Below are 23776 nucleotides of genomic sequence, written 5' to 3'. Positions count from 1 at the left end.
AAGAGTGGGCCAAATCCTACCGGTAGCCTATTTTTTATATTTTTGAGCTAAAAAAGTTTTTTTACACTTGAAAGTGTTGTTTAAAAAAAAAAAAAGGAAGAAGGAAATTTAATAGAAACTATACATGGCCTACAAAGCTTAAAATACTTCCTGCCTAGTCCTTTACGGAAAAATATGCCATCTCTTGTGTTAGAGCGCAAGAAAATGCTTGTTATCCTGGGAGCAAGAAGCCCTGAAAATTCTAACAAAAGGCAGTGCAAGTTTTAAAAAAAGAAGAGCAGCTTCTGGAAATGGCTAAAGTAGTATGCTTTTTTAAACTGCAGTTTTGGTAGGGTGGTTAGACTGGTGCAACGGAGTCCCTCAAACCTGGTCAAGTGTGGTCTGTTCTGTCTGTTTCAGGTTGTAGGCGGCCTAGATATCCACAAAAAGATGGTGGTAGACGTGTGACTCTTGTGTAAAGAGTACCACCCAACACTTTTGCTTTCTTCTCCATCTCTGAAGATCTGCTCAAGACGTCCAGCAATGCTCTCTGTGTATTTAAATGGAAGTATTTTTCTCTGTGAAGCCACATTTTCCAACATGAGCCTCATGAAGCCCAACTAAGTGTTATTGAACTCTTATTCTCTCAATAACTCAGTGTAGCACTTTAAAGCTGAAGGACAGCAGCATGAAAAGAGCATATCAATGTGGCGAAGAAAGGGAAGGGGTTGGCTTTTTAATTTATTTTTCTTCATCTTTTATAACAAGAAAGTATCTATATATACATATGTAAATATTTATATATAGATATATGTAGCTTTCTATATGTGTAGTAGGTTGGCTTTAATTTAATATACTTGATTCAGAAACAAAAATGATAAAGAGTACAAAAGTGCCAAGCAGAACATTCAACATCCTTACTTTTATTTCACACAGTTTTATATATAGATCGAAGATTGTACAGTTTGAGCCGGGTGTTAGGCCAGCTGTTTTCCTTTGCCTGCTCTTTCTCCTTTGAGAGATTGACAAAGCATTTGTTAACATCTTATTATTTACCTTGATTACATTTTTGTAACAAAGGAGTTTGTAACTTAATTTATACCTATGATATATTTCCAGGGACTGTGTCTCATTGCTGAGCAGCTTTGATGACGTCTCTGCTTGAGGAGAAAGTAGAGTCGAGCACGCTGCCATGAGCTCATTCTTGTGTTCATGCAGTCACTGCACAGAGCTTACGCCTCCTGCTGTTACTTCATCACTAGGAGCCATTGCGTCCATTAGGTGTCCCTGAGTCAGTGTCAGTTCGTCGTGATTTTTATTCGTAAAGGACAGAAGCTATGTGAGGCAATCCTGATTTGATCTCAGACATGACTTAATGAAGAGTTCCGGAAATAATCATGTAATAGCTCAGGATATCCGTTTATGTTTCATTACATGGATGGTAAATTGTCATTAAACTTACCTTTAAACCATAAATTTTCCCTTCTCTGTTTCAGAAGACTTGCAGCTAATCTAAAAACCGATGATGGTTAATGTGCATGTGTGTATCTATACACCCACATATACTTACATATGACTTACCTGGGAGAAACCTTATTAAACTGTTTGCCACAGAAGAGCAAAATTATATCCAAATTTATACCTCTTAAATTTCTTTACCACAAGGCATAGAGAGTGCATGATGGTGTTCTTCCTTTGCCCGAAGATGTCTCGGGTAACTTGATACTTTGTGTGATTTAAAAGTAGTGTACCACGCTCCGCCAATTGATGTTATTATCCCTTCCCTTTTCTGCAAAGGTACTATTGGCTGGAAGAAAACATTCTGGTTAGCTTTGTAGGACTGTAGTCTTTCCCTATAATAGATTTTGTAGAAAATTGGTTTTATACTCTGAGTGGGGAAGGGCAGGTTGAATCAAGGTTGAAAGCATCTTAATTTTGGGCACGCCCGCCTGCCACCGCTGTTCCTTCAACTGAGTGCTGCACGCCATGGGCTCTGTCTGTGAGAGAAATCCCGGTGCTTGGTGTCCTTGCATGACATGGAGTTTTGCATGTAGATCAATTTAAAATGTACCTCTTGTTTACATAATTTGCATAATTTTAAAACATAATGTTGCCAAACTTTGGAAATGTTAACGTTCAAACTGAAAATCTCCACCTGTAACTTCTCCCTCTGGATGAGTGCGTGGCTCACAACCCCAGCCAGTGGCTTGATCTGTTCCAGTGTCAACCGCCATGTGCTCTGCTTCAAGAGGGGAGCTCGTCTTTTGTGAATTTTTTGTACATAAGTATTTGTTACAGATATTTTAGCAAATGCTTTCTATTTCTCTTGCTTGTGCATATCTTGGCTGGCGTTACAGAAAAAATAGTGCAAACATTATTTCCTTACTGGGGAATGAGGGTTTTTTCTTTTTTTTTTTTTTAGTGTGTGTGGGTGGGTGGGGCGGGGGGATGGTTTATGTTGAATGTTTAGTTTTTCTTCTGCATGAAACATCATGTTGTGGGATCTTTAGGAAACTTCATACTGTATGAATAAGGAAATAAAATATTTGAAACTTGATTGAGTGTATCTGCAGTGGTCTTTAGGCTTCCCAGCCATTGTGTGTGTGCACGTGTGCTGTTATATCTGACTCTTCTGCTACCCCGTGGACTATTTGGCCACCCAGCTTCTCTGTCCATGGAATTTTCCAGGCAGGAATACTGGAGTGGGTTGCCATTTCATCCTCCAGGGGGATCTTCCTGACCCAGGGATCAAACCAGCATCTCTTGCATCTCCCGCATTGGCAGGGGGATTCTTCACCGCTAGCACCACTGGATAGTCTTTCTTCATTCTTTTAGATTGTTTAAAAACTGTGGTAGGTTGATGTTTGATCTTTTGACTATAAACCATAAGTAAGTCTGCCTTGTCACTGGGTGAAAACACAGGTCATATGACCTGGAGAACCCAGTCTGTGACCCTGCCTCTCCTTCCAGCCTCCCTGCTTCCTCTGTAGGCCTTTGCACCCTCTTTCCTGACAAGGAATGCTTCTGAGGGGTTCGGCCATGTCGTGGTTCAACAGGAACTCTCCTGGCCACCATTTAAACACACTAATAACATCGGATTCTCCTTTTACCCCAGTCTTCTTCCATAACATTTAACCTCCTCTTATCTGATTCATTTTGTATTTATTTTCCCTGGTTATTCAAATAACATGAATGAAAGCTCCCTAAGGGCAGGCATTTCTGTCCCTTGTTCACTGATAGGCCTGGTTGTCTAGATTCTGCCTAGCTCTTAGTGTTTACTCAATAAATACTTAAAGTAGGAAACACCTTGTTTCTACAGGTTGTGATATTAAGTTTCTATTCAGTACTTTTGTTACTGTTCATAAGCATTAGTATTGGGACTTTTATTCATTCAACAATTTTGTAGGGTTCCTACGCCATGCCTGCACCATAATGAGGACTTGAGAGTCTTGCGACAGGTAAATGATGTACCTGGCCCAGATGAAATACAGGCTCTTGGTGTTTTATACCCAGAACACCTATATTGTCAGGCATGCACTAGTTATGAGATACTAAACACTGGGTTCTCTGACTCTTCATGGGTTAGTTAAGCTTAAATCAATAGGTAACATTTCAGCTCTAGGTCTCCCTTTCTTTCCTTAGTTCTGATGGTTTTAAGAGTAGAAAAGATGACTTAAAGTCAAACAGCAGTCCACAGAATGGGAGAAAATACTTGTAAATCACATATCAGCTAAGAGATTGTTAGCTGGACTGTGCAAAGAGTCCTCAGAAACAAAGAACCTGATTAGAAGATGGGCAAATTACTTGGATACTTCTCCAGAGGAGGTAACATAAATAGCCAGTGCCAGAAGAAAAGATGTTTAGTATCACTAGTCATTATGAAAATACAAGTAAAAACAAGATGCTACTTCATTAGAATTGCCATTAGCAAAATAAAGGTAAGGATATGGAGTAGCTGGAATGCTTGTGCATTGCTGGTGTGGATATCAAATGGTGAAGTCACTGAGGAAAACGGTATAATGGTTCAAAAAAATCAAACAATTAACCATGTATGTTTAGTCACTCAGCCATGCCTGACCTTGTGACCCCATGGACTGTAGCTTGCCAGGTTCCTCTGTCCAGGCAAGAATACTGGAATGGTTTGCCATTCTCTTCTCCAGGGGATCTTCTCAACCCAGGGATTGAACCTGGTATGACCCAGCAGTACACCTTCTAGATACTTAGCCAAGAAGTTCTAGGGACATGTAGAGGTATTTGTGCACCCACATTCATAGCAGCATTAGTCACAATAGCCAAAACTTGAAAGCAACCAAAACATCAATGACGGATTGATAAGAAAAATGTGGGATATTATTCACTTACAAAGGGAAGGAAATTTTGACACATACTATGTAACATGGATGAACTTTGAAGACATGCTAAGATAAAAGAGCCAGTTCCCAAAGAACAAATACTATATTCAATTTATGCAAGTTCCTGGAGTCATCAAATTCATGAAGACAGAAGGTACTAGGGTGGTTGCCAAGGGCTGGGAGGAGGTGAAAATAGCGAGTTGAGTGTTGAATGGGTACAGTGTTAGATGGGGAAGATAAAGTGTTCTGGAAATGAAAGGTGGTTGATGGTTGGAGGAGAATGAACTTAAATGTCACTGAGCTGTACAAATGGTTAAATGGTGAATCATGTATAATTTACCACGGTTTAAAATTTAGGGTAGACAAGATGGTAGAAAAAGAATCTCGGTTTTTGTCCAGGACTTAGGAGGAAATGGTGTTCAAGCTCATCATATATGTCTTGAAACAATTCTTAGTCTTCAGAGATTGCCATATGCCCAAAAATCTCTCATTACATTAGTTCACATTTTAAGCTAAGGTCCATTGCCACTTCAACCTCTCACTAACCCTGTTGGTTTAGTCATTTAAGCTGTGTCCGAGTCTTGTGACCCCATGGACTGTTTCCCTTTCCATGGGATTTCCCAGGCAGAATACTAGAGTGGTTGCTATTTCCTTCTCCGGGGGATCTTCCTGACCCAGGGATCGAACCCACATCTGCATTGCAAGCAGATTATTTCCTGTTGAGCTACCAGGGAAGCCCTTGGGCATCATAAATCTGACAGCTAAGCGGATCAAAATAGTGAATCCTTGCTCTCCCAAACCTCCTCAAGATTATTGGTGTCCCTGAATAATAAGTTTCTTTCACCAAATTAAGTCACTGACATTTGTAGAATATAAGCATTTTACAAGTTATAGGATGGTTATGTTCATCATCACTGTATACTCAATATTACCTAACATTAAGCATGCTGTCCCATGGCTCTGTAATCAGGAGTTATGTCTCTTCCCCAGGGCTCAGTGAACATAGCTTTCTTATGTAAATAGGATGAGAACTGGAGTCCAAATCTTCTGGAACAATAGGAGGAAACACCAAGGTCTCTTCCCTTATCAGCCACTAAGAAAATACTCCTAGCCAGTGCAGCAGTAAATATGTTAATAAACTGTTACATGATGTTATCAGAAGTTGTACTACATACTGAGCATTGAAAGATCAGAGGCTTTAGGGTGGGAGGCAGATACTAATAGCAGGATAGCATGATAGATGCCATAGAAATATGGATCAGCATGGCTAAGGTTTTCAGTATTAGTTTCCAGGCCTTAGAGAATTTCAAGAAATCAACTACCAGATCAACTGCCACTGTCGTGTAGTCAAATTGATTACATTTCTTTACTGTTCCATTCTAAGAATGGGTAAGGTGGTGGTGGTGGTGCAGAGGTAAAAAATCCGCCTGCCAGTGCATGAGACGTGGATTGGGAAAAGGCCTTGGCAGAAAGTGAAGAACTAAAGAGCCTCTTGACGAAAGTGAAAGAGGAGAGTGAAAAAGTTGGCTTAAAGCTCAACATTCAGAAAACTAAGATCATGGCATCCGGTCCCATCACTTAATGGCAAATAGATGAAGAAATAGTGGGAACAGTGTCAGACTTTATTTTTCTGGGCTCCAAAATCACTGCAGATGGTGATTGCAGCCATGAAATTAAGACGCTTACTCCTTGGAAGGAAAGTTATGACCAACCTAGACAGCATATTAAAAAGCAGAGACATTACTTTGCCAACAAAGGTCCGCCTAGTCAAGGCTATGGTTTGTCCAGTGGTCATGTATGGATGTGAGAGTTGGACTATAAAGAAAGCTGAGTGCCGAAGAATCGATGCTTTTGAACTGTGGTGTTGGAGAAGACTCTTGGAAGTCCCTTGGACTGCAAGGAGATCCAACCAGTCCATCCTAAAGATCAGTCCTCGGTGTTCATTGCAAGGACTGATGTTGAAGCTGAAACTCCAACACTTTGGCCACCTGATGCGAAGAGCTGACTCATTTGGGAAGACCCTGAGGCTGCAAAAGATTAAGGGCAGGAGGAGAAGGGGACAACAGAGGATGAGATGGTTGGCTGGCATCACTGACTCAATGGACATGGGTTTGGGTGGACTCTGGGAGTTGGTGATAGACAGGGAGGCCTGGCGTGCCTGTGGTTCATGGGGTCGCCAAGAGTTGGACACGACTGAGCGACTGAACTGAACTGAATTTGGAGTAGGAAATAGCAACCTGCACCAGCATTCTTGCCTGGAAGATTCCATGGACAGAGGAATCTGGTGGGCTATAGTCCACGGGGTCACAGAGTCCAACACAACTTTGAGCACACACGCCTGTAACATTTTGTTTCTCTTTAAAGTCCCAAGAAGTACAAATTCCCTATTGGGCGGGGATGCTTGATCAGGGAGAGGCTCAACAGTATCCCAGATTTTAGCAACTGCCAGAGAAATACATTGCTCTCTTACTGATAATTCTAACTATGTAAGAAACTTTCAAGAGGAAATACAAATAATACCAAAAGATAACTTCAGTTTAGCAGAGCACCTGTGTTTTCCCAGTCAAAAGTATGCTTTTTAAAAAAAATTAAACATAAAATGTTTATGGTTACCGAGCAATAGTTCATTTCAGTCCAAGCGCTCTGAAAACTGTGGACCCATACCTCAGAAAAGTACACCCTCAGTGGTCAGAGTTTTGTATCTGATTTCTTAGACAAGGCACAGGGAGTAGGCAAGTACCTGCTGAAGCCTGTGCAGACCAACAGAGTGCCAACAAATTCCAACTTTACGAAAAGATAGGAGTAAAACGGTATCATACACATACTCTCTCCATGCTGCTGTGCTGCCAAAGGATTAAAAAAAAATACTGCTGGGACATTTCCAGCCATTTCCCACTGGATTTCCACTGTAATACTAAGTATGTCTAATACCAATGCAGTGTACAGGCTAGTTCGGGACAGTGGCATATGTAACACACAGAACTCTTAATAGCAATACTTAATACTTGTTCTCGTTCTTACATGTACTTTCTAATTAAAGTTCAAAGTTTTGGTCAAGGGTTGTGGAGATAATATACAAAAGAATAGTATCATCACAGTCACAATTTAATGAAGTGAGTTCCTTTCATTAAAAAAATGCGTAATATGAATCAAAGAACATGTAGGCTTGTTAAAACAATCTATTACATTTGCAGAATATAATAGTTTTCTTAGGGGTAAAAATTCTTTTATTACATTTCACCTTACTACTTAGAAGAAATATACCCAATACTGGTAAGGTCTGACTGTTTTTATTGAACACTTATTTTTAAAAACTGCAAAAATAGGTGCAAAGATTAGTCTTTCTTATTTCACAGAGTATATTCGAACTGCTGTTTATGACCTGGGTCTAAAATATTCACACACCACTCACTATTAAGGGTCATAATTCAGACAGATTTTCTGAGATAATTCTTTTAATTACAATTGACAGAGAAGAAATGTTTATAAATTTAGAAAACAAATTTATAAATAAAAAACTCAGAAAATAAAGAACTGTTGCTTAAAATAAGAGGTTTCCCCCCAAATAAGAGGATTTGAACTATGCAAACCTGCTACATGTGATTTAAAATGGAAACAATGATAAATTATACTTAATGTGCTAGTAATAATAAATGGTTCCCATGACTGAAAAGTTCTTCATACAGTGTCCGGTGACCACATGTAGAAGTAAAGTCTTTTCTCTATAGAGGTCAAAGATTAAAAGTCCTTGATGTGAAATCAGAATCGGTCTGCTGCTCTGCTAGCCACAGCTCGAATATTGCCATAAACCTTTGATGGAGGATTTCCTGCAGGAGAAAATAAAAACACTTATCTTCACAAATATATGTATAGATGCTAGACAGACAATAGCCTGCAACACTGCCTAGGACTTTTTCCCACTGGATCCTCCTTAAATCAACAAAAGAGCCATAAAGAAAACCATATAAATACTCTCCCAATACTTTAAAATCCTAAGTGCCAAAGACACCAGGTTGTCAAAGTATTTCGAAAAGCAGCTGGTCCAGTCAGACCTGGGCATGCGTACTAAGTCACTTCAGTTGTATCTGCCTCTGTGACTCCATGGACTGTAGCCCACCAGGCTCCTCTGTCCATGAGATTCTCCAGGCCAGGATACTGGAGTGGGCTACCATGCCCTCCTCCAGAGGATCCTCCAAACACAGGGACTGAACCTGCATCTCTCATATCTCTTGCACTAGAAGGCGGGTTCTTTACCACTAGCTCCACCTGGGAAGCCCCAGCCTTGGACACCACAGCGGATTCCATGTTTTCCCAACAAGCGCTATAGCCTGCATCTCTGACCACAGGTGACAGTACTTTATGGTCTGAAGATGGGACCAAGTGGGTAATTAAAACGGCTGATGCTAATCAGCAGCTCCCTTTTGGCTGAACCTAAAACACTGCCCCCTGCCCCCCACTCTGGAAGGAGTCCCAGTGCGTCTCCTCAGGGGGATACAGCCATGATGTAAGCAACATGATCCAATAAGCCCTTTCTCTTGGGCTCACAGATGGAATCCAAGCGAAAATATTCCAGCTTCCTCTCTGGGCCAACACTTGCCAACCCCAAGAGTTTCTGCCTGCTACCTTTATCAACTGGGCCCTAAAGTGATATGCAATGTGATCTGAGTTCCTAAATTCTCTATTCCTTTAGAGAAAACAGCAGAGGAAGAGACTGCGGTTACCCAGAATGAGGTTGCAAATGGCGGTTCTTGCCATCTTGATATTTTGAAAAGAACCAAGGATGTGAACTTTCCTGCAAGAGATACAGTGAGACAAGTTAGCCACAAAAAGCATTTACTTAACTAAGTCCCATGATCCAGAAATTCTGGAAAGATGACAGACGGATTCCTACATAAAGGTGGTGGTGATGGCCCAACACTGTAAATATACTACCATCCACTCTGAAAGGAAGGATTTTATGGTAAGTGAATTAAAACCTAAGTTCTTCAAGATTCTTGGTGAATAATGGCTTCCCTCCATTCAGTACTCTGCATACGCTAGGGCTTTATATACATGTTCTTATCATTTAATCCTCACACAAGCTTTATTAGAAGTTATTCCCACATTACAGATGAGAAAGAAGTTTGGGAGAAATCAAAACACCGGGCCAAGATGACACACTGGCAGAACTGAGATTAGATGCAAATTAGATGCATTAACTATACTTAGTTAAAATAATTTGGATTTCAAATGCAAATATTTCTAAAAATGATCTAAATTTCTTCATCACTGAGGATTATCCAGACCCTTTTTAACGTGCATTCCTTGCTGAATGGCTCCAATTAGACTGATATTATAGCATTTTACTTTTTTGAGCTCACCTTCCAAAATATCAGTAAACTTAGGAAACCGAAGCCAAAATCTACAGGGGAAGAACCCTTTCCCAAAGCAGAACCCTCTTCACACCACAGGCTCAGACATTTCTGAAACGAGTAAAACTGAGGCTAAAAACAAGAGAATAAGTTAAAGTCAGTTCAAGATGATCCCCAGGTTTTCTTCCCCACTCTAGGCAACAGGCAACCATCCAACTACCCTTTCTTTTACTCCAGTAAAATTAAGGTGGTAAGCTGCTCACTGGAGAAGGTGAGAGACTTGGGGTCTCGACCAGGGGCACCAGGCACAGCACAAGTAGGAAGACCATGACCAGAACGGAGGCAATGTCATGTGAACGTCCGCACAGAGAAAGACAACTGGCTTCCAGACGTTTGTCAGCAGAAGGACTGGAGAATACGTCTAAGGGGAAGCTGGCCTCAATGGGAAAGACTAAAGATACTGACATCAGGGCTTCCCAAAGGAACAGCCTGGCAATCACCCAAGTGAAGCCCAACAGTCCACCAGTCTCCCCCACCCCCACCTGCAAGTGCCCCGAGCCCAGGGTTTCTAGTCTACTCTTTATGGTCCCACTTTTACACAGGACGCTCTCACTATAAGGAATCAGAACCCGAGGAAAGCATCTAATACAAAAGAGTAGGCGGCGTGACCAGCAGGCGAAGAAAGCGGTACAGAAATTTCTGCAGGGAGAAAAGCAAAACAAAACTAGTGAGATGAGAAAAGCAGTTTTCACTCACTCATGAATCAAGGACAGGGTATTAAGAAAACTGAAAAAAGATTAGAAGATGAAGTTACTAGAAGCAGCTCTGAATGAAAATCATTTACAAGAGTGGAAGACATCTTGAAAACCAGGTCTCACCAATGTCCTTCCTATGCTAAGCCAGCTCCAGGACCATCTGTGCCACCAAAACAAAGCGGGACAAAGAATCCAAGAACCGAGGGGCTCAAACACCGAAGGCCACAAAGGGCAATGGTGAAAAGCCAGGACGGCAGCTGGGGGCCAGGGAGAAGGGGACAGTGCTTTGGGAACAGAAACCTCCAGCAGAGACTTATAAAATGTCTCATATGTCTGAGCCCACCAAGAGGAGATACAGGTATAGCTTTCTAGTCACTGCAACACTGAGGAAGCAGAGAGACACATTCAGAATTATTTCTTCATGTGACAACAAAGGTGCAAAGGACAGATAAACACAGGATACTATCTGGTTCAGCTGTTAATACTCCAGCACCAATTTCACACTCGGACAATACTGAGCGTGAACTGAACAAAACCCACAGAGTACAGGGCAAGGCAAGCAAACTGGCCTGCTAAAAGGCTGGCAGGGTGGAGATGGAGGTGGGGATGAAAAAGCACAAGCCTTCCTCTTTCACAGGAGAAAATCAACAGTGAATCTGAGGGAAAAAAATGAAGCTGGTATATAGAGATATTTGGAAATAGAGATAAATAATGTTTAAAGTTTAGCTAGAAAATCTCAGTTTGAAGACTTGAAATTCCCTCCCTCAGAGGAGGTGGAAATGGAAGTAGACAGTGGCAGTTTAAGTATGTGTATATGTAACTTTGATAAAACTGTAAAAGTCAGGCACGAAAGATGAGGAAATAGAGAAGCAAAAGCACATACAGAGTGAGTAGTTTAGCTACTAAAACAACCAAAGCTTCAGGGCAGTAGTTGGAATGGGATGTATGTAGGTCTCCAGACATAGGCAGCATTCTTTCCCATTCGATATACTGAATGTATCTGGAACAAATGGATGTTAGTTTTATATCGTGTTCACATTCTACTCTGCCAGGTTTTCAGCAACTCATCAAAAAGAACATTTACGGGTGCATAGCAGTCCATCTTATGGCTATGTCATAATTAACATGAGTTGCTGCACACATGGATTTCCAACTAGCCTACCTACAGTAAAAAGTGCAGGACGGTGTATCTCTTTGCTGGTACTTGGCACTGGAAAAAACCTACTGCTAACCACCAACAAACTGGAGAAACTTGAAACCACATGCTATCTAAAAGAAGTCATGCACTCAAGACTACATACTGTGTATTTTTACCTATGTGAATTTTAAGAAAAGGCAAAACCCTAGTGACAGAAAGATGAGTGACTGCCTGGCAATCAGGAAGGGCCGCAAAGACGCACAGGGAACTTTTGGGGTGACACAGCTGAGTGTGGAGGGGTCACAGGACTAGAGAGACTATTTGCCAGGATCTCACTGAATTACATGCCTAAAACAGGTGACTTTAACTGAATGAAAATCATACTGTAATACAGCTATTTAAAAAATGAATTTGACAAGGAGATTTTAACCCAAGCCTTAGAAAATAATACTTGGTGGTGGTTTAGTCTCTAAGTTGTGTCTTACTCTTGCGACCCCATGGACTAGCCTGCCAGGCTCCTGTCCATGGGATACTCCGGGCAAGAATACTGGAGTGGGTTGCCATTTCCTTTTCCAGGGCATCTTCCCGGCCCAGGAAGCAAACCCAGGTCTCCTGCATTGCAGGCAAATTCTTTACCATCTAAGTTACAAGGGCAGCTTTTATAAATTATAAACTTAATATAATGTCCTAACAATAATTAGAATTACAGCAAATCAGTTACATTTTAAAACTTCTAAATTAAAAAACTATTAGGACTGTATATGATATTTCAAAGTATGGGAAATTTCTAGTTCAAGAGAGCTTTTCCCATGACTCTGGAGCCCCATCTCCAGGCTCAAGTCATGAAAGGTCAACGCTGTAACACACTTACCTTTAGGTAAACAGGGCCACCAATGCAGCGTTAACAGTTTTCCACTTAAGCATAAAAAACAGTCTAAAATTTAGATTTGAAAATAATAGCCCCTCAGCTCAGAGCAAAGATGAGATGACTTTAAATAAAATTATTTCTGGATTTAGTAGCAGGCAGATCCCTCCTCCTCAGTCAACTGCTTCGTTTCCCAACTTCTCGGCACTGTATAATCTCTGCGCCATCTGCCAGTAACCCCAAGCTGGTAACGGAGCGGCTTCACCCGCAGGCAGAGAAGGGTAATCCTAGCTTGACTTCCTGCACCCTTATTTTAAGCCCATATCATCTTATTGATGTTCATATATAACTGCTCTGTAGTTTTCCCAACAACGTGCAACACTCATCTTCCCTTTATGAAAGGCCTTTATATGTTCGTGCATGCACATGTGTATATATACGTTTGTTTTTATTTTTTTATTGAAGGATAATTGCTTTACAGAATTTTGTTGTTTTCTGTCAAACCTCAACATCAATCAGCCATAGGTATACATATATCCCCTCCTTTTTGAACCTCCCTCTCATGGCCCTCCCCATCCCACCCCTCTAGGTTGATACAGAGCCCCTGTTAGAGTGTCCTGAGCCATACAGCAAATTGGCTATCTATTTTACATATGGTAATGTAAGTTTCCATGTTACTCTTTCCATACATCTCACCTTGTCCTCCCCTCTCCCATGTCCATAAGACTATTCTCTTTTTGAAGCAAAGACTCATGATGGCATTGAACACGTGTACTTCTTGCTCTCCTCTACGGATTTAATACGCTCCCGTGATACTATTTAAATATTCCCCTGTCATGTAATTTAACAGTGATTCTCAACATTTCCTTCATTGCAAATTGAGAAAAAAGCTATAACATCTAAAGATTTTTCTCAACTAAATCTGCTCTCAGAGTAGGTAACTGTTCAGCCAAAAGCATATCCTCACAAGGATTTAGGGGTTAACGTCATGCATAAATACAATCTTAATCACTTCTTGAAACTAGCAAAAGACCAAATGTAAATTATGACAGTAGTTTTCTCAAGATCACATACTTACACGTCAGCTAAAACTATCCGCGTCCGGGTCACGTTCTCAATGGTGAATTTGGTTTTTCCTCCTTTGCCAGCAATTCTGCCTATTGCCCTGGACAGGTGGTCTCCCTTTAAAGGTTTAACTAAATGAGAAAAGCAAGACCTCAGGAAGGAAGCCATTGCAGCATTACCCACTTCCACAGATGTTTAATCATTAGCCAAATTTCCCTCCTAAAAGACCCAAAACATGCATTTTTTAAAAAGCTGCTAAGAATACAGCTCAACTGATGCTACCGGAAAGCTGAGAGTCATGCAGAATACAAAGTCAGCAGTACAAAAGTACCATCCAGGAGTTCATACAAAAAGACCACCATACACTCACCATCTGTAATTTCAAAAGACTCTAGAAAGAGGTCATCCAGTCTAATAAGGGCAAGTGCGTCCTACAATACAGAAATACACACTATGAGGTGCTTCCATTCAAGTACCTGTGTGAGTGCGTGAGTGTTACGCTAACTCATAAATTGTAAAACTAGAACACTCAAAAAACAAAAAAATGCCCAAATCTATCAAAACATTCATGTGGAGTGTTTTCTGAGCCCCCATTTCAGCTATCATGAAATCACTCACCTCCACCTGAAACCCAAGAATGAAGGCTTTCACAAAATCAGCTGCTTTTGTCAGGGCGCTAACATCTTTAGTTTCTTTACAAGTCTGTTTAAAAAAAAAAAAAGGTGGGGTAAGAGGCACAAATTATAGCTGGAAATGAAAACGGCAACATTCTAGCAAACTACTAGGACTGACCTTACCCATTATTGCAATTTCCTTCACCATCACCCTTCCCAATATATTCTCTGTGACCCAGTTTTTGGTGAGGTAAGTACTGTGTTTAGTTTTCAAAACAAAACTTGGCTAGCTCCAGGGCTGGGCAGTTCCCCCCAAACACTGTCAAAAGACCGACTGCACTCCATGGCTGATCTGACTCTGGAGCTACTGGCGAGATCCCTCCACTCACTCCCACTCGGAAGGACCTCCGTCCTCAGTTCATTCCCATCCAAGCTGGTCCTCTTCAGTGCCATCTCCCTGGGAGTCCAGGTCTCACTTCAACCACCATTCCTGTGCTGATGTTTCTTTCCCAAAGCAACAACTCTAGTACTAACTACCAAGAACGGCTTAAGCAATGATCCTGCCCTCAAAGATTTTATTTGATAATCACAGAAATAGGCGCTCTTCATGAAATGCCAACCCCTGTAAATGACATGACACTGCAAAGGTGCTTGACACACTATAGCTCTGATCTTCATGTCAACCTAAATTTAAGCAAGATAAGTACTTTTACATTAGAGGAAACTCAAGTACCAAAATGAAAACGTAAAATCTGAACACGGATCTGATTCCAAAACCATGAGTTCTGCTCTCCCACACAGACTCACAGTTGAGTTGAGGAGACTGTGTGCGTATTTGACAACTTTGAAACCTTGCAGGGTTGTGTAAAAGCACATTTAAAACTATAGATTCCAGGCCCAATTCCATATGTGACCTCAGGCAAGTCTCATGAATGCTCTAAGCCTTAAGTTTTCTTATCTGTAAAATAAATTGGAACAGAAGAGCCTGAGAGGTCCCTACTAGCACTGATGACTTTGCCCAAGATACTCCTTGGCCAGTTTCCTCACATCTATTAGATAGGGTATGTTATCTGCCTCACAGGGCTGTTCTCAAGACCAAAATGATGTAATGCCTGCCAAAGCACCACTATGTGGCACACAATGGCACAGAGCAGTATCAACAAATGTCAGAGGAGTCCAAACTGATGGTGCTGTAATACATAATCAAGAGATTCTGACAACTTCTTTATTAAGCCTTTTATCAATCAGCAAAACATAAGTTTAAGCCCTGAAGACTAGACTGAAAAAATAGACTGACAGTAAAGGAGAAAGAACTTGAGCTAGACTCTAAAAGATGATGAAACTGAAGTAGGAAGGAAAAGGAAGTAGGGAGAAGGCCTTCACAGAGCAAATCCATCCATTAAGGAGGGACAAGGAAAATGTTCAAAGCAATGGTAAGAGGACTTGAGAATGAGACTCCTAATTCAAAGGCAAATTCAAATACTTTTATCTTTCAGAGATACTGAAGATATCAATAAAAGCAGTGTGGTCTGGGAAAATTAATCTGGCTCTGGCAAAAAGGATGGAGAAGCGAAATGAGATTTAAAGAGAATAAAAAAAGCAAACTTATAAGCAGACAAGAAGTTCTGGCAGAAAACCAAAAAAACCTAAATTAAACTGAGAACAAAGAGAAATTCTGTCAAGTTCTGTATTTTAAACTCTGCCAACTATTTAAAACAGTGCCCCTCTGCTTTGCTCCATTATTCTAATCCCTCAACAGAAATAAGTCTTATAACAGCCCTGATAATGATAATTAATTTTGGTCACTGATTCTGATGCAAAATTGGAACCCACAGGAAAAAACCCCAAAGTCTATTAATTTTAATTGTCCACCTGCTAGACTGACATCATGCAATGAATAAACAAATATTTTTACATAATTTACACTTACTCTCAAAACTTGTTTTTTCCTAAAAAGTAACACTAAAATATAGTACCTGTACTGCAGCAAGTACTTCGGCTGCTCATTTACATACATCTGTTTACGATAACCTCTTTATTAACCCTTTAATCAATCAACACAGAACACTATTAAAAATGTGCTGAGACGCAGCTGGTATTTTAGTATAATTTCAGGTCAAACTGGAAGAAACTCATTCAACAAGGTAAGTCCCACTAAGAATTCCTAGAAAGTCTATTCTTTCTTCCTAGGACAGAAAAACCCCAGCATATTTTAAAGTGGTTAATAGTCTCCTTACTCTGATTTCAATATTTCTCGATTTCAAGTTAAAGCGTATCTGAAGTCCCAAATGCTCCACAATAGGAGTAAATATCTTCAGCCAGTTCTCTTTTAGTGGCGTGTATCTGTTAGCTGGGACTGGAATTTTCCTGGTTTCTTCTTTCCCACTCTATGACAAAAGAAAACACAACTCAGCAGTTGTCTAAAGGAATGAGGATGAAGTTGTAAAACAACTGATCCTCAAAAAGCGTCCTTTAATTGGACAGATTAAACACCAGGAGAGTCGCCGCTCTGAGCTTCACTCCAGAAAAAGCGTCAACATCACCCAGAGGCCACCGGCCCGACCCGTCTCTGGCCCCAGCCCCGTTCCTGTTCCTCGGTCCCAGCCAGTACCAGGAACCCGTCCCCGGAGAGGGGCGGGAAGACGGGCCTCTTAGCGGGTCGGGCTTCCTCGGTGTCCATGCAGGTCGCGTCGCCTCCCTCCTCCTGCGTGGACGGCTGCTCGGCCTGCCGTTTCTTCGCCCGCCGGCCACCTTTGCGGGTGACCTGACTGAAGCCGTCCTCGGCCAACGGGCTCTGTGCCTCCATCACGCTTTCCATTCTCCGGAACCTCCAGCCCAACCTCAACTTCCAGCTCCAACACGTGCGAGGCTATACCACACAGGCGCGCCTCGCAGGCCCCAACCTCCGCCAACCAGCCCCAGGGCTCCGCCCTCTTTCCTAAGACATCCCCAGCAGGGGACCTAAAGCGGGAGTCTGTGCGTGTTTGTTGTGAAGGGGAAGGGCTGTCCTAAAATATGCCTGATTCTTAGGTTCGCCTTCTGCCCCCACCTCTCGCAGTCAGCACATTTATAACACATAATCTGTATCTGTACGAAAGACAATAGGTAAATCCATAAAGAAGTTTGTGTTGTTGGGGAAGGAAACTCTTGTATGCCTGCACTAGAGCATCCGGCATTATCTGAGAAACCTAAAACTACTTGTTAGGGTTCTAGGGGCGCCTACGGCAAGCGGGAGGGACAAACTAGCCATAACGTTTGGACTCCGGTTTCCAGGTTAGTTTCGTCAGGGTTAGTCGGCTGTGTCCCGCTTGGCGGAGGCGAAATCTCTCGGCTGGACCATGTCGGCCTTCGAGAAGCCTCAGATCATCTCCCATATCCAGAAGAGCCTCAATTATACGGTGTTTGACTGTAAGTGGATGCCCTGCAGCGCCAAATTTGTGACCATGGGCAACTTCGCACGGGGCACCGGCGTCATTCAGCTGTACGAGATCCAGCAAGGGGACCTAAAGCTGCTGCGGGAGGTGGGTGCCGGCTCGAGACCTCCCAGTTCCAAGATCTGGGACTGCTGCTGGAGGGGAGTGCGGATCTTGGGGGCGGGAGTTGTGCGTTCCTTTTTGCCAGAGCCTTTGTCCAGCGTCCCCTCAAAGCGCTGCTGAAGCTGCGCGGGAATAGCGAAATTGACCGCAGATTGAGGAATAATTCGGACGTAAAACGCCTTGGTTCGAGACCTGAATTCTCATCGGGTCCCTTCCTCCAGCCATCTCCACCCCTCTCCCAGTCCAGTGCGAGGTCCCTGGAGGTGACGTTATGACTTCACATTTAAATTCGAGGCGTTTCTGTGCAGTGCGCGTGTGTTTGTGGAGAGTCTTTTATTTTTTTATTTTTGAATTTTATTTTTAATATAAATTTATTTATTTTAATTGGAGGCTAATTACTTTACAGTATTGTATTGGTTTTGCCATACATCAACATGAATTCGCCACGGGTGTATACGTGTTCCCCATCCTGAACCCCTCTCGCACCTCCCTCCCCGTACCATCCCTCTGGGTCATCCCAGTACACCAGCCCCAGCATCCTGTATCATGCATCGAACCTGGACTGGTGATTCGTTTCATATCTGATATTATACATGTTTCAGTGCCATTCTCCCAAATCATCCCACCCTCTCCCTCTCCCACAGAGTCCAAAAGACTGTTCTATACGTCTGTGTCTGTTTTACTGTCTCGCATACAGGGTTATCGTTACCATCTTTCTAAATTCCATATATATGCGTTAGTATACTGTATTGGTGTTTTTCTTTCTGGCTTACTTCACTCTGTATAATAGGCTCCAGTTTCATCCACCTCATCAGAACTGATTAAAATGTATTCTTTTTAATGGCTGAGTAATACTCCATTGTGTATATGTACCACAGCTTTCTTATCCATTCGTCTGCTGGTGGACATCTAGGTTACTTCCATGTCCTATCTATTATAAACAGTGCTGCCATGAACATTGGGGTACACGTGTCTCTTTCAATTCTGGTTTTCCTTGGTGCATATGCCCAGCAGTGGGATTGCTGGGTCACTTTCACTTTTCACTTTCATGCATTGGAGAAGGAAATGGCAACCCACTCCAGTGTTCTTGCCTGGAGAATCCCAGGGACGGGGGAGCCTGGTGGGCTGCCGTCTATGGGGTCGCACAGAGTCGGACATGACTGAAGCAACTTAGCAGCAGCAGCAAGGCAGTTCTATTTCCAGTTTTTTAAGGAATCTCCACACTGTTCTCCATAGTGGCTGTACTAGTTCGCATTCCCACCAACAGTGTAAGAGGGTTCCCTTTTCTCCACACCCTCTCCAGCATTTATTGCTGGTAGACTTTTGGATCGCAGCCATTCTGACTGGCATGAAATGGTACCTCATTGTGGTTTTGATTTGCATTTCTCTGATACTGAGTGATGCTGAGCATTTTTTCATGTGTTTGTTAGCCATCTGTATGTCTTCTTTGGAGAAATGTCTGTTGAGTTCTTTGGCCCATTTTTTGATTGGGTCGTTTATTTTTCTGGAATTGAGCTGCAAGAGTTGCTTGTATATTTTTGAGACTAGTTCTTTGTCTGTGGAGAGTCTTTTAATAGGTACAAGATAGTAAAGTACTTGGTCATACAAGCAGAGCCAAAGCAGGCACTAGGATGCCTGCTATGTAATTGGAGGAGACAATCCAAAACAATTACTCTTTCAACAAGTGTCAATTGATTGCCTGGTATTCTCCGGCTAGTAAATGACAGACAATGTCCCTGATTATTATGGAGTTTTTTTTCTAGTGGGAGAGAGAATCAATTAAATAATCAAACTAACAATACATAAAACACAAACTGAGATGAATTCTCTAATGTAAAGGCACATGGTTCTATGAGAGTAAAAACAAAACCAGAAAACCAGATTTGCATTGAGTAAAAGCTGCTGCTGCTGCTAAGTTGCTTCAGTCGTGTCCGACTCTGTGCGACCCCGTAGACAGCAGCCTATCAGGCTCCTCCGACCTTGGGATTCTCCAGGCAAGAATGCTGGAGTAGGTTGCCATTTCCTTCTCCAATTCGTGAAAGTGAAAAGTGAAAGTGAAGTCACTTAGTCGTGTCGGACTCTTAGCGACCCCATGTACTGCAGCCTACCAGGCTCCTCCGTCCATGGGAGTTTCCAGGCAAGAGTACTGGAGTGGGGTGCCATCGCCTTCTCCAGAGTAAAAGCTAACTAGGTCAAATTAGGAGTTGAGGTTTACAAGAGGAAACAGCTCAGCAATGAGGGAGAGAGATTATCTCCTTTTGGAACAAAACAGCAGAGAGGAGGCCTTGCAAATGCTGTAGATCATTTAAAAGATTTATGCCTGTTTTTGTAAGAAAAATGGGACATCAGTGAAGGGCTTTAAGCAGCTTGTGGCAAGGTTAGGTTTACAAGTTTTGTAAAGATTACACTAATGGAAGAATTGGAGAATAATGATATTAACATTTTTATATCTGTTTACCAGTTTTTAAATGCCTTTATTTGGGTTGCCTAGAAAAAAAAAATCAGTTATATTCAGATGTTAGCATTGTCATAGACTACAGGGAAGTTTGTAACTCCAGGGACCAAGAACTATGGAGAGAATCTGCTTGGAGGAGTTAGGGCCTCAACTGATAGGCAAAGGATGCATACACTTTCTCTAGAAAAGCTTAGATTAGAAAGTATGTAAGGCCTCATCCCGTTTTAAATTCTATGAATGCTACTTTTCTTGTTCAGATTGTCTTTGCTAGCCAGGCACTCTGCTCCTAAACACGGCATGTTCTTTCCTACCTTTCCTTACGTTTTTCATCACTTAGCCCCCAGTCACCTGTTGCTATTCTAAGATCCAGTTCAGATTATTTGACTGTTGACATCTCATTCCTGATCCCCACATAAAGTAACTTTTCTTTATTGCTTTCCTGTGGTACATAAGTACCATTATTATCTGTGCTAGAAATATATCCTTCTGTCCCATGTATCTCTAATTAGATTGTAAACTCCCAGAGAGTAAGGACAGTTCTTTCTTTAGTGTGGTATAAAAGGAGCAGCCACTCAATCAATGACTTGTTAAAAGAATGAGTGAATTTATGTCTGTAAAAGGATATAACTTGGAACATTTAAATATTGATTTATTAATCACTAATTGATTGAGGCCAGGAGTTTGAACACGTAGGAAACATTGAAAATGGAGAAAGAATATGGTGAACTATTGGGAATAAATACTAGTCAAAACTCAACCAGAGTTGAGTTTTGTGACATATTTTTAGTAGGGCTTTATGACTTGTGTACATTTCATGAATACACTTGTTCTATAAAGAGAAATCGTGTTCTTTGTCTCTTCTAGAGTTCTGGAAGATTCTAGCAGCATTTTTCTTGGAATAATTTTGCTTTTTAACTAAAGTAATGTATGTTCATGATAGAATATACCAAAAATATAGTTAGGGAAAAGAAGTAAATTGATGTCACCCACTTTTTATATTTTCACCTGTATCCTTTGAGTCTTCTCTTTTTCTACCATAAATTTTCCATTGAGAACCTGTCGTTTCAAGGTACTATGATAAAGAAGGACCAGAAATACTTGAAAGATGAGTCCTTCCTCCTAAACAGCCTACTGCCTAAAGTGAGGGTAAAACAAATGCACAGATTTGAGAGCTTACATTGTGTTTGGCTGTGATGATGCCGTGGAAAAGAATATAGGCTAAGAACAGTCCCAGTGATTCTCAGCTCTTACTGTGCACCAGGAGCATCTGAATGTGCATCGTTACTGTTGTGTTGTGTGTTCTTGGGTGTACGTGTTGTAAAATATTCATGCCTTGGTTCCACCCCTGGAAACTGATGCACTTGGACTCTTTCTTGCCTCTAGACTAGTTTGAGTCCCAGACATTAGTATTTTTTAAACTTCCAACAGATGATTCTAATGAGTAGTAGGGTTGACTGTCTTCATTGTTCAGTCACTAAGTTGTGTCTTATTCTTTTGCAAATCCATGAACTGCAGCCTGCCAGGCTCCTTCTGTCCATGGGGTTTCCCAGGCAAGAATACTGGAGTGGATTGCCATTTCCTCCTCCAGGGGGTCGTCCTCACCCAGGGATCAAACCCAAGCCTCCTGCATTGGCAGGCGGGTTCTTTACCATGGAGCCACATAGGTACCTTTGGAGCTTCCCAAATGCATTTTCCTTTCTTTTCCCTCTTTTTCCCTCTTCTAGAGCTAAGTTAGTTTCTAGCTATCATTGTGCTAGTTGAATTATTGGTTAAAAAATTAGGAAACATAAAATATTAGGAAACTTGGTTTTATCCTTGTAGAACTACCTCAAGCCTTGTGCTCGAGTCCTTGGGTGCAGGATAAAAAGGAAGGAAGAAAATGGGTCTTTGTTGGTGCCTCCTTATCACTAATCAGATAGATAGGGAATGAAGGCAGGGTCTTCGTATACAATTGAGTAGTTTGTTAAACTGCACACAGGTATCTGGCCAAGGGTTCAAGTGAAGGCTGAAATCCATCTCTCTCCAGCTTTTCCCCTCCTGTGCGAAACTTCCATCAGCCTGTAGAGGGCGCCTTCCACAGTCCCACCCCCACACCACCCCCACACCCCCACCCCCACACCCCCACCTCCCCACTCCCCCCACTGCCCCAACCACCACCACTTGGCCCAAAGGACTAGGGGTGGCCCTGAAAAGTGCCACATTTGGGGATGTTTACACTTTAAAAATTAGTAATAATCTAATAAAGTTCTGCTTTTTTAGCCCCTGTGCCACTGAATTTACTGCTTGTTAACATTTGGTTGACTAAACCTTTTAATGTTAATTAAGTAGTGCCAGGATGTGGAGGAGGAAATACTGACAAGCTGTACTAGACCCACCCACAGATAGAACAAAAATAGCTCTGCTGGAATTATCGATCATGGCTTCCTTAATCACCTTAACTTAGAGCAAAGAGAACCAACTGGGGGTCAAATATGTCTGTCATCCACAGTCATTTTCAGTATCATAGCAAAAGTTAATATATTCTAATTTACTTTGTGGAACACATTTTGCAAAATAGATCTCCATTTTTTTTTTAAACCAGTTTTCTAGCAGGAAAACTTAAGTGTCCTCTGAATTCTTTACATCTTTTCTTTTCCAAAGGTAAAACATTTAACAGGGACAAGGAGGGGTCCCTTTTATGAACTATTAAAAAGAAAAATTAACTTTACTCCAATGTCCTTTCTTAATTTAGCTAATGTTATCATTTCCATGAATGTCTAAGGAAAAAGCAAACACTTCTGCTTTTTTAAGTCCACTTGCCAACCTAGCTCAGCCTTTCTGAGCAAAGCGCAGCCCTCCCTGCTGTGCAGATAACAAGATGTTTACACATTTGAGTTTATTTTTCAATATGGTTCTGTATTTTGAGTTTAATTTGATTCTTTATCTTTAATTTGATTCTTTAAACATCATTTGCAACGGACCACTAGTTAAATCTTTTTGATAGAAGAATATATGGCTATCCTTTGATAAAAGGACACAAGAATAAAAAAATAACAGGAAGCATAAATATCATGTTTACATTTTATGAAGACATAAAATGAAGGTAAAAACCAAAGGACACAAATCTGAAAGTAGGTTTAAGTCAGGCCTTACTTACCTCACCAGTCTAGTTAAGGATTGGAGCATTTCTTTGGGACTTCTAAGGGCTCGGGTTTATAGAATGGGGGCTACATAGGAAATGTTTATTTAACTGATTTACATATAGTCCTGGAGACAGCCTAGTGTCGTAGAAAGAGCTTGGAATCTACCTGACTGTAGGATCCTTGGGCGAGTCTCCTCATCTTTTGAACCTGCTTGTCATCTGGAAAGGGGTGTCCCAAACACTTAATTTGCAGTGGCGTGTGTTAGAAAGAGAAGGGATGGACTAGCACAGAAGGACATGTAGAACAGTATCTGATACATTGGTGTTCCATATATGGATGCTGTTTTTATTATTGCATATAAAATGACACTGAAAACTATGGTCTGTCAGGTGAAAATAAGACAGGAGAAAACGGAACATGACCTCCAGCAGTGGTTTCCCTCTATCCAGCACTGGGACTGAGAAGTTAATCCATGTTCATTTATACTTTCATTTAACAAATGTTGAGGAGAAGGCAGTGGCACCCCACTCCAGTACTCTTGCCT

At 41.5% G+C, this 23776-nt stretch overlaps 3 protein-coding genes across 3 annotated transcripts in view; 2 read left to right on the top strand and 1 right to left on the bottom strand.

Annotated features, from left to right (window-relative positions):
* Nucleotides 1-2536, top strand: part of PPP3R1 (protein phosphatase 3 regulatory subunit B, alpha) — a 63893-nt gene extending 61357 nt beyond the window's left edge. The window contains exon 6 of the mRNA XM_027555662.1: nucleotides 400-2536. Within this exon, the coding sequence (XP_027411463.1) occupies nucleotides 400-447 (48 nt within the window). The 3' untranslated portion in view covers nucleotides 448-2536. The remainder of the gene's footprint in view (nucleotides 1-399) is intronic.
* Nucleotides 2537-7599: 5063 nt separating this feature from the next.
* PNO1 (partner of NOB1 homolog) lies at nucleotides 7600-17086 on the bottom strand. Its single transcript, XM_027555661.1, has 7 exons — nucleotides 16731-17086; nucleotides 16357-16506; nucleotides 14124-14207; nucleotides 13876-13936; nucleotides 13519-13636; nucleotides 9053-9123; nucleotides 7600-8158 (listed from the first exon to the last, which is right to left on the bottom strand). Exons 1-7 carry the CDS (start codon nucleotides 16935-16937, stop codon nucleotides 8091-8093), a joined length of 759 nt encoding a protein of 252 aa, XP_027411462.1. The 5' UTR covers nucleotides 16938-17086; the 3' UTR covers nucleotides 7600-8090.
* A 264-nt stretch (nucleotides 17087-17350) lies between these two features.
* The window catches only part of WDR92 (WD repeat domain 92), a 29147-nt gene continuing 22721 nt past the window's right edge, over nucleotides 17351-23776 (top strand). The window contains exon 1 of the mRNA XM_027555660.1: nucleotides 17351-17640. Coding sequence (XP_027411461.1) covers nucleotides 17458-17640 — 183 coding nt within the window. The 5' untranslated portion in view covers nucleotides 17351-17457. The remainder of the gene's footprint in view (nucleotides 17641-23776) is intronic.

Source organism: Bos indicus x Bos taurus, chromosome 11, assembly GCF_003369695.1.
Source record: "Bos indicus x Bos taurus breed Angus x Brahman F1 hybrid chromosome 11, Bos_hybrid_MaternalHap_v2.0, whole genome shotgun sequence".
NCBI lineage: Eukaryota > Metazoa > Chordata > Mammalia > Artiodactyla > Bovidae > Bos > Bos indicus x Bos taurus.
The sequence above is the reverse complement of the archived record's forward strand: the minus strand, read 5'-3'. Positions and strand labels throughout refer to the sequence as shown.

Excerpts from the sequence above, each read along its gene's own strand:
- PNO1 (XM_027555661.1), bottom strand. The coding sequence starts at position 16,937 with ATGGAAAGCGTGATGGAGGCACAGAGCCCGTTGGCCGAGGACGGCTTC. Across the intron at positions 13,937-14,123 it reads TTCTTGGGTTTCAGGTGGAG|GACGCACTTGCCCTTATTAG; the intron begins GTGAGTGATTTC and ends TCTGTATTGTAG. Across the intron at positions 9,124-13,518 it reads CGGATAGTTTTAGCTGACGT|GAAAGTTCACATCCTTGGTT; the intron begins GTAAGTATGTGA and ends TATCTCTTGCAG.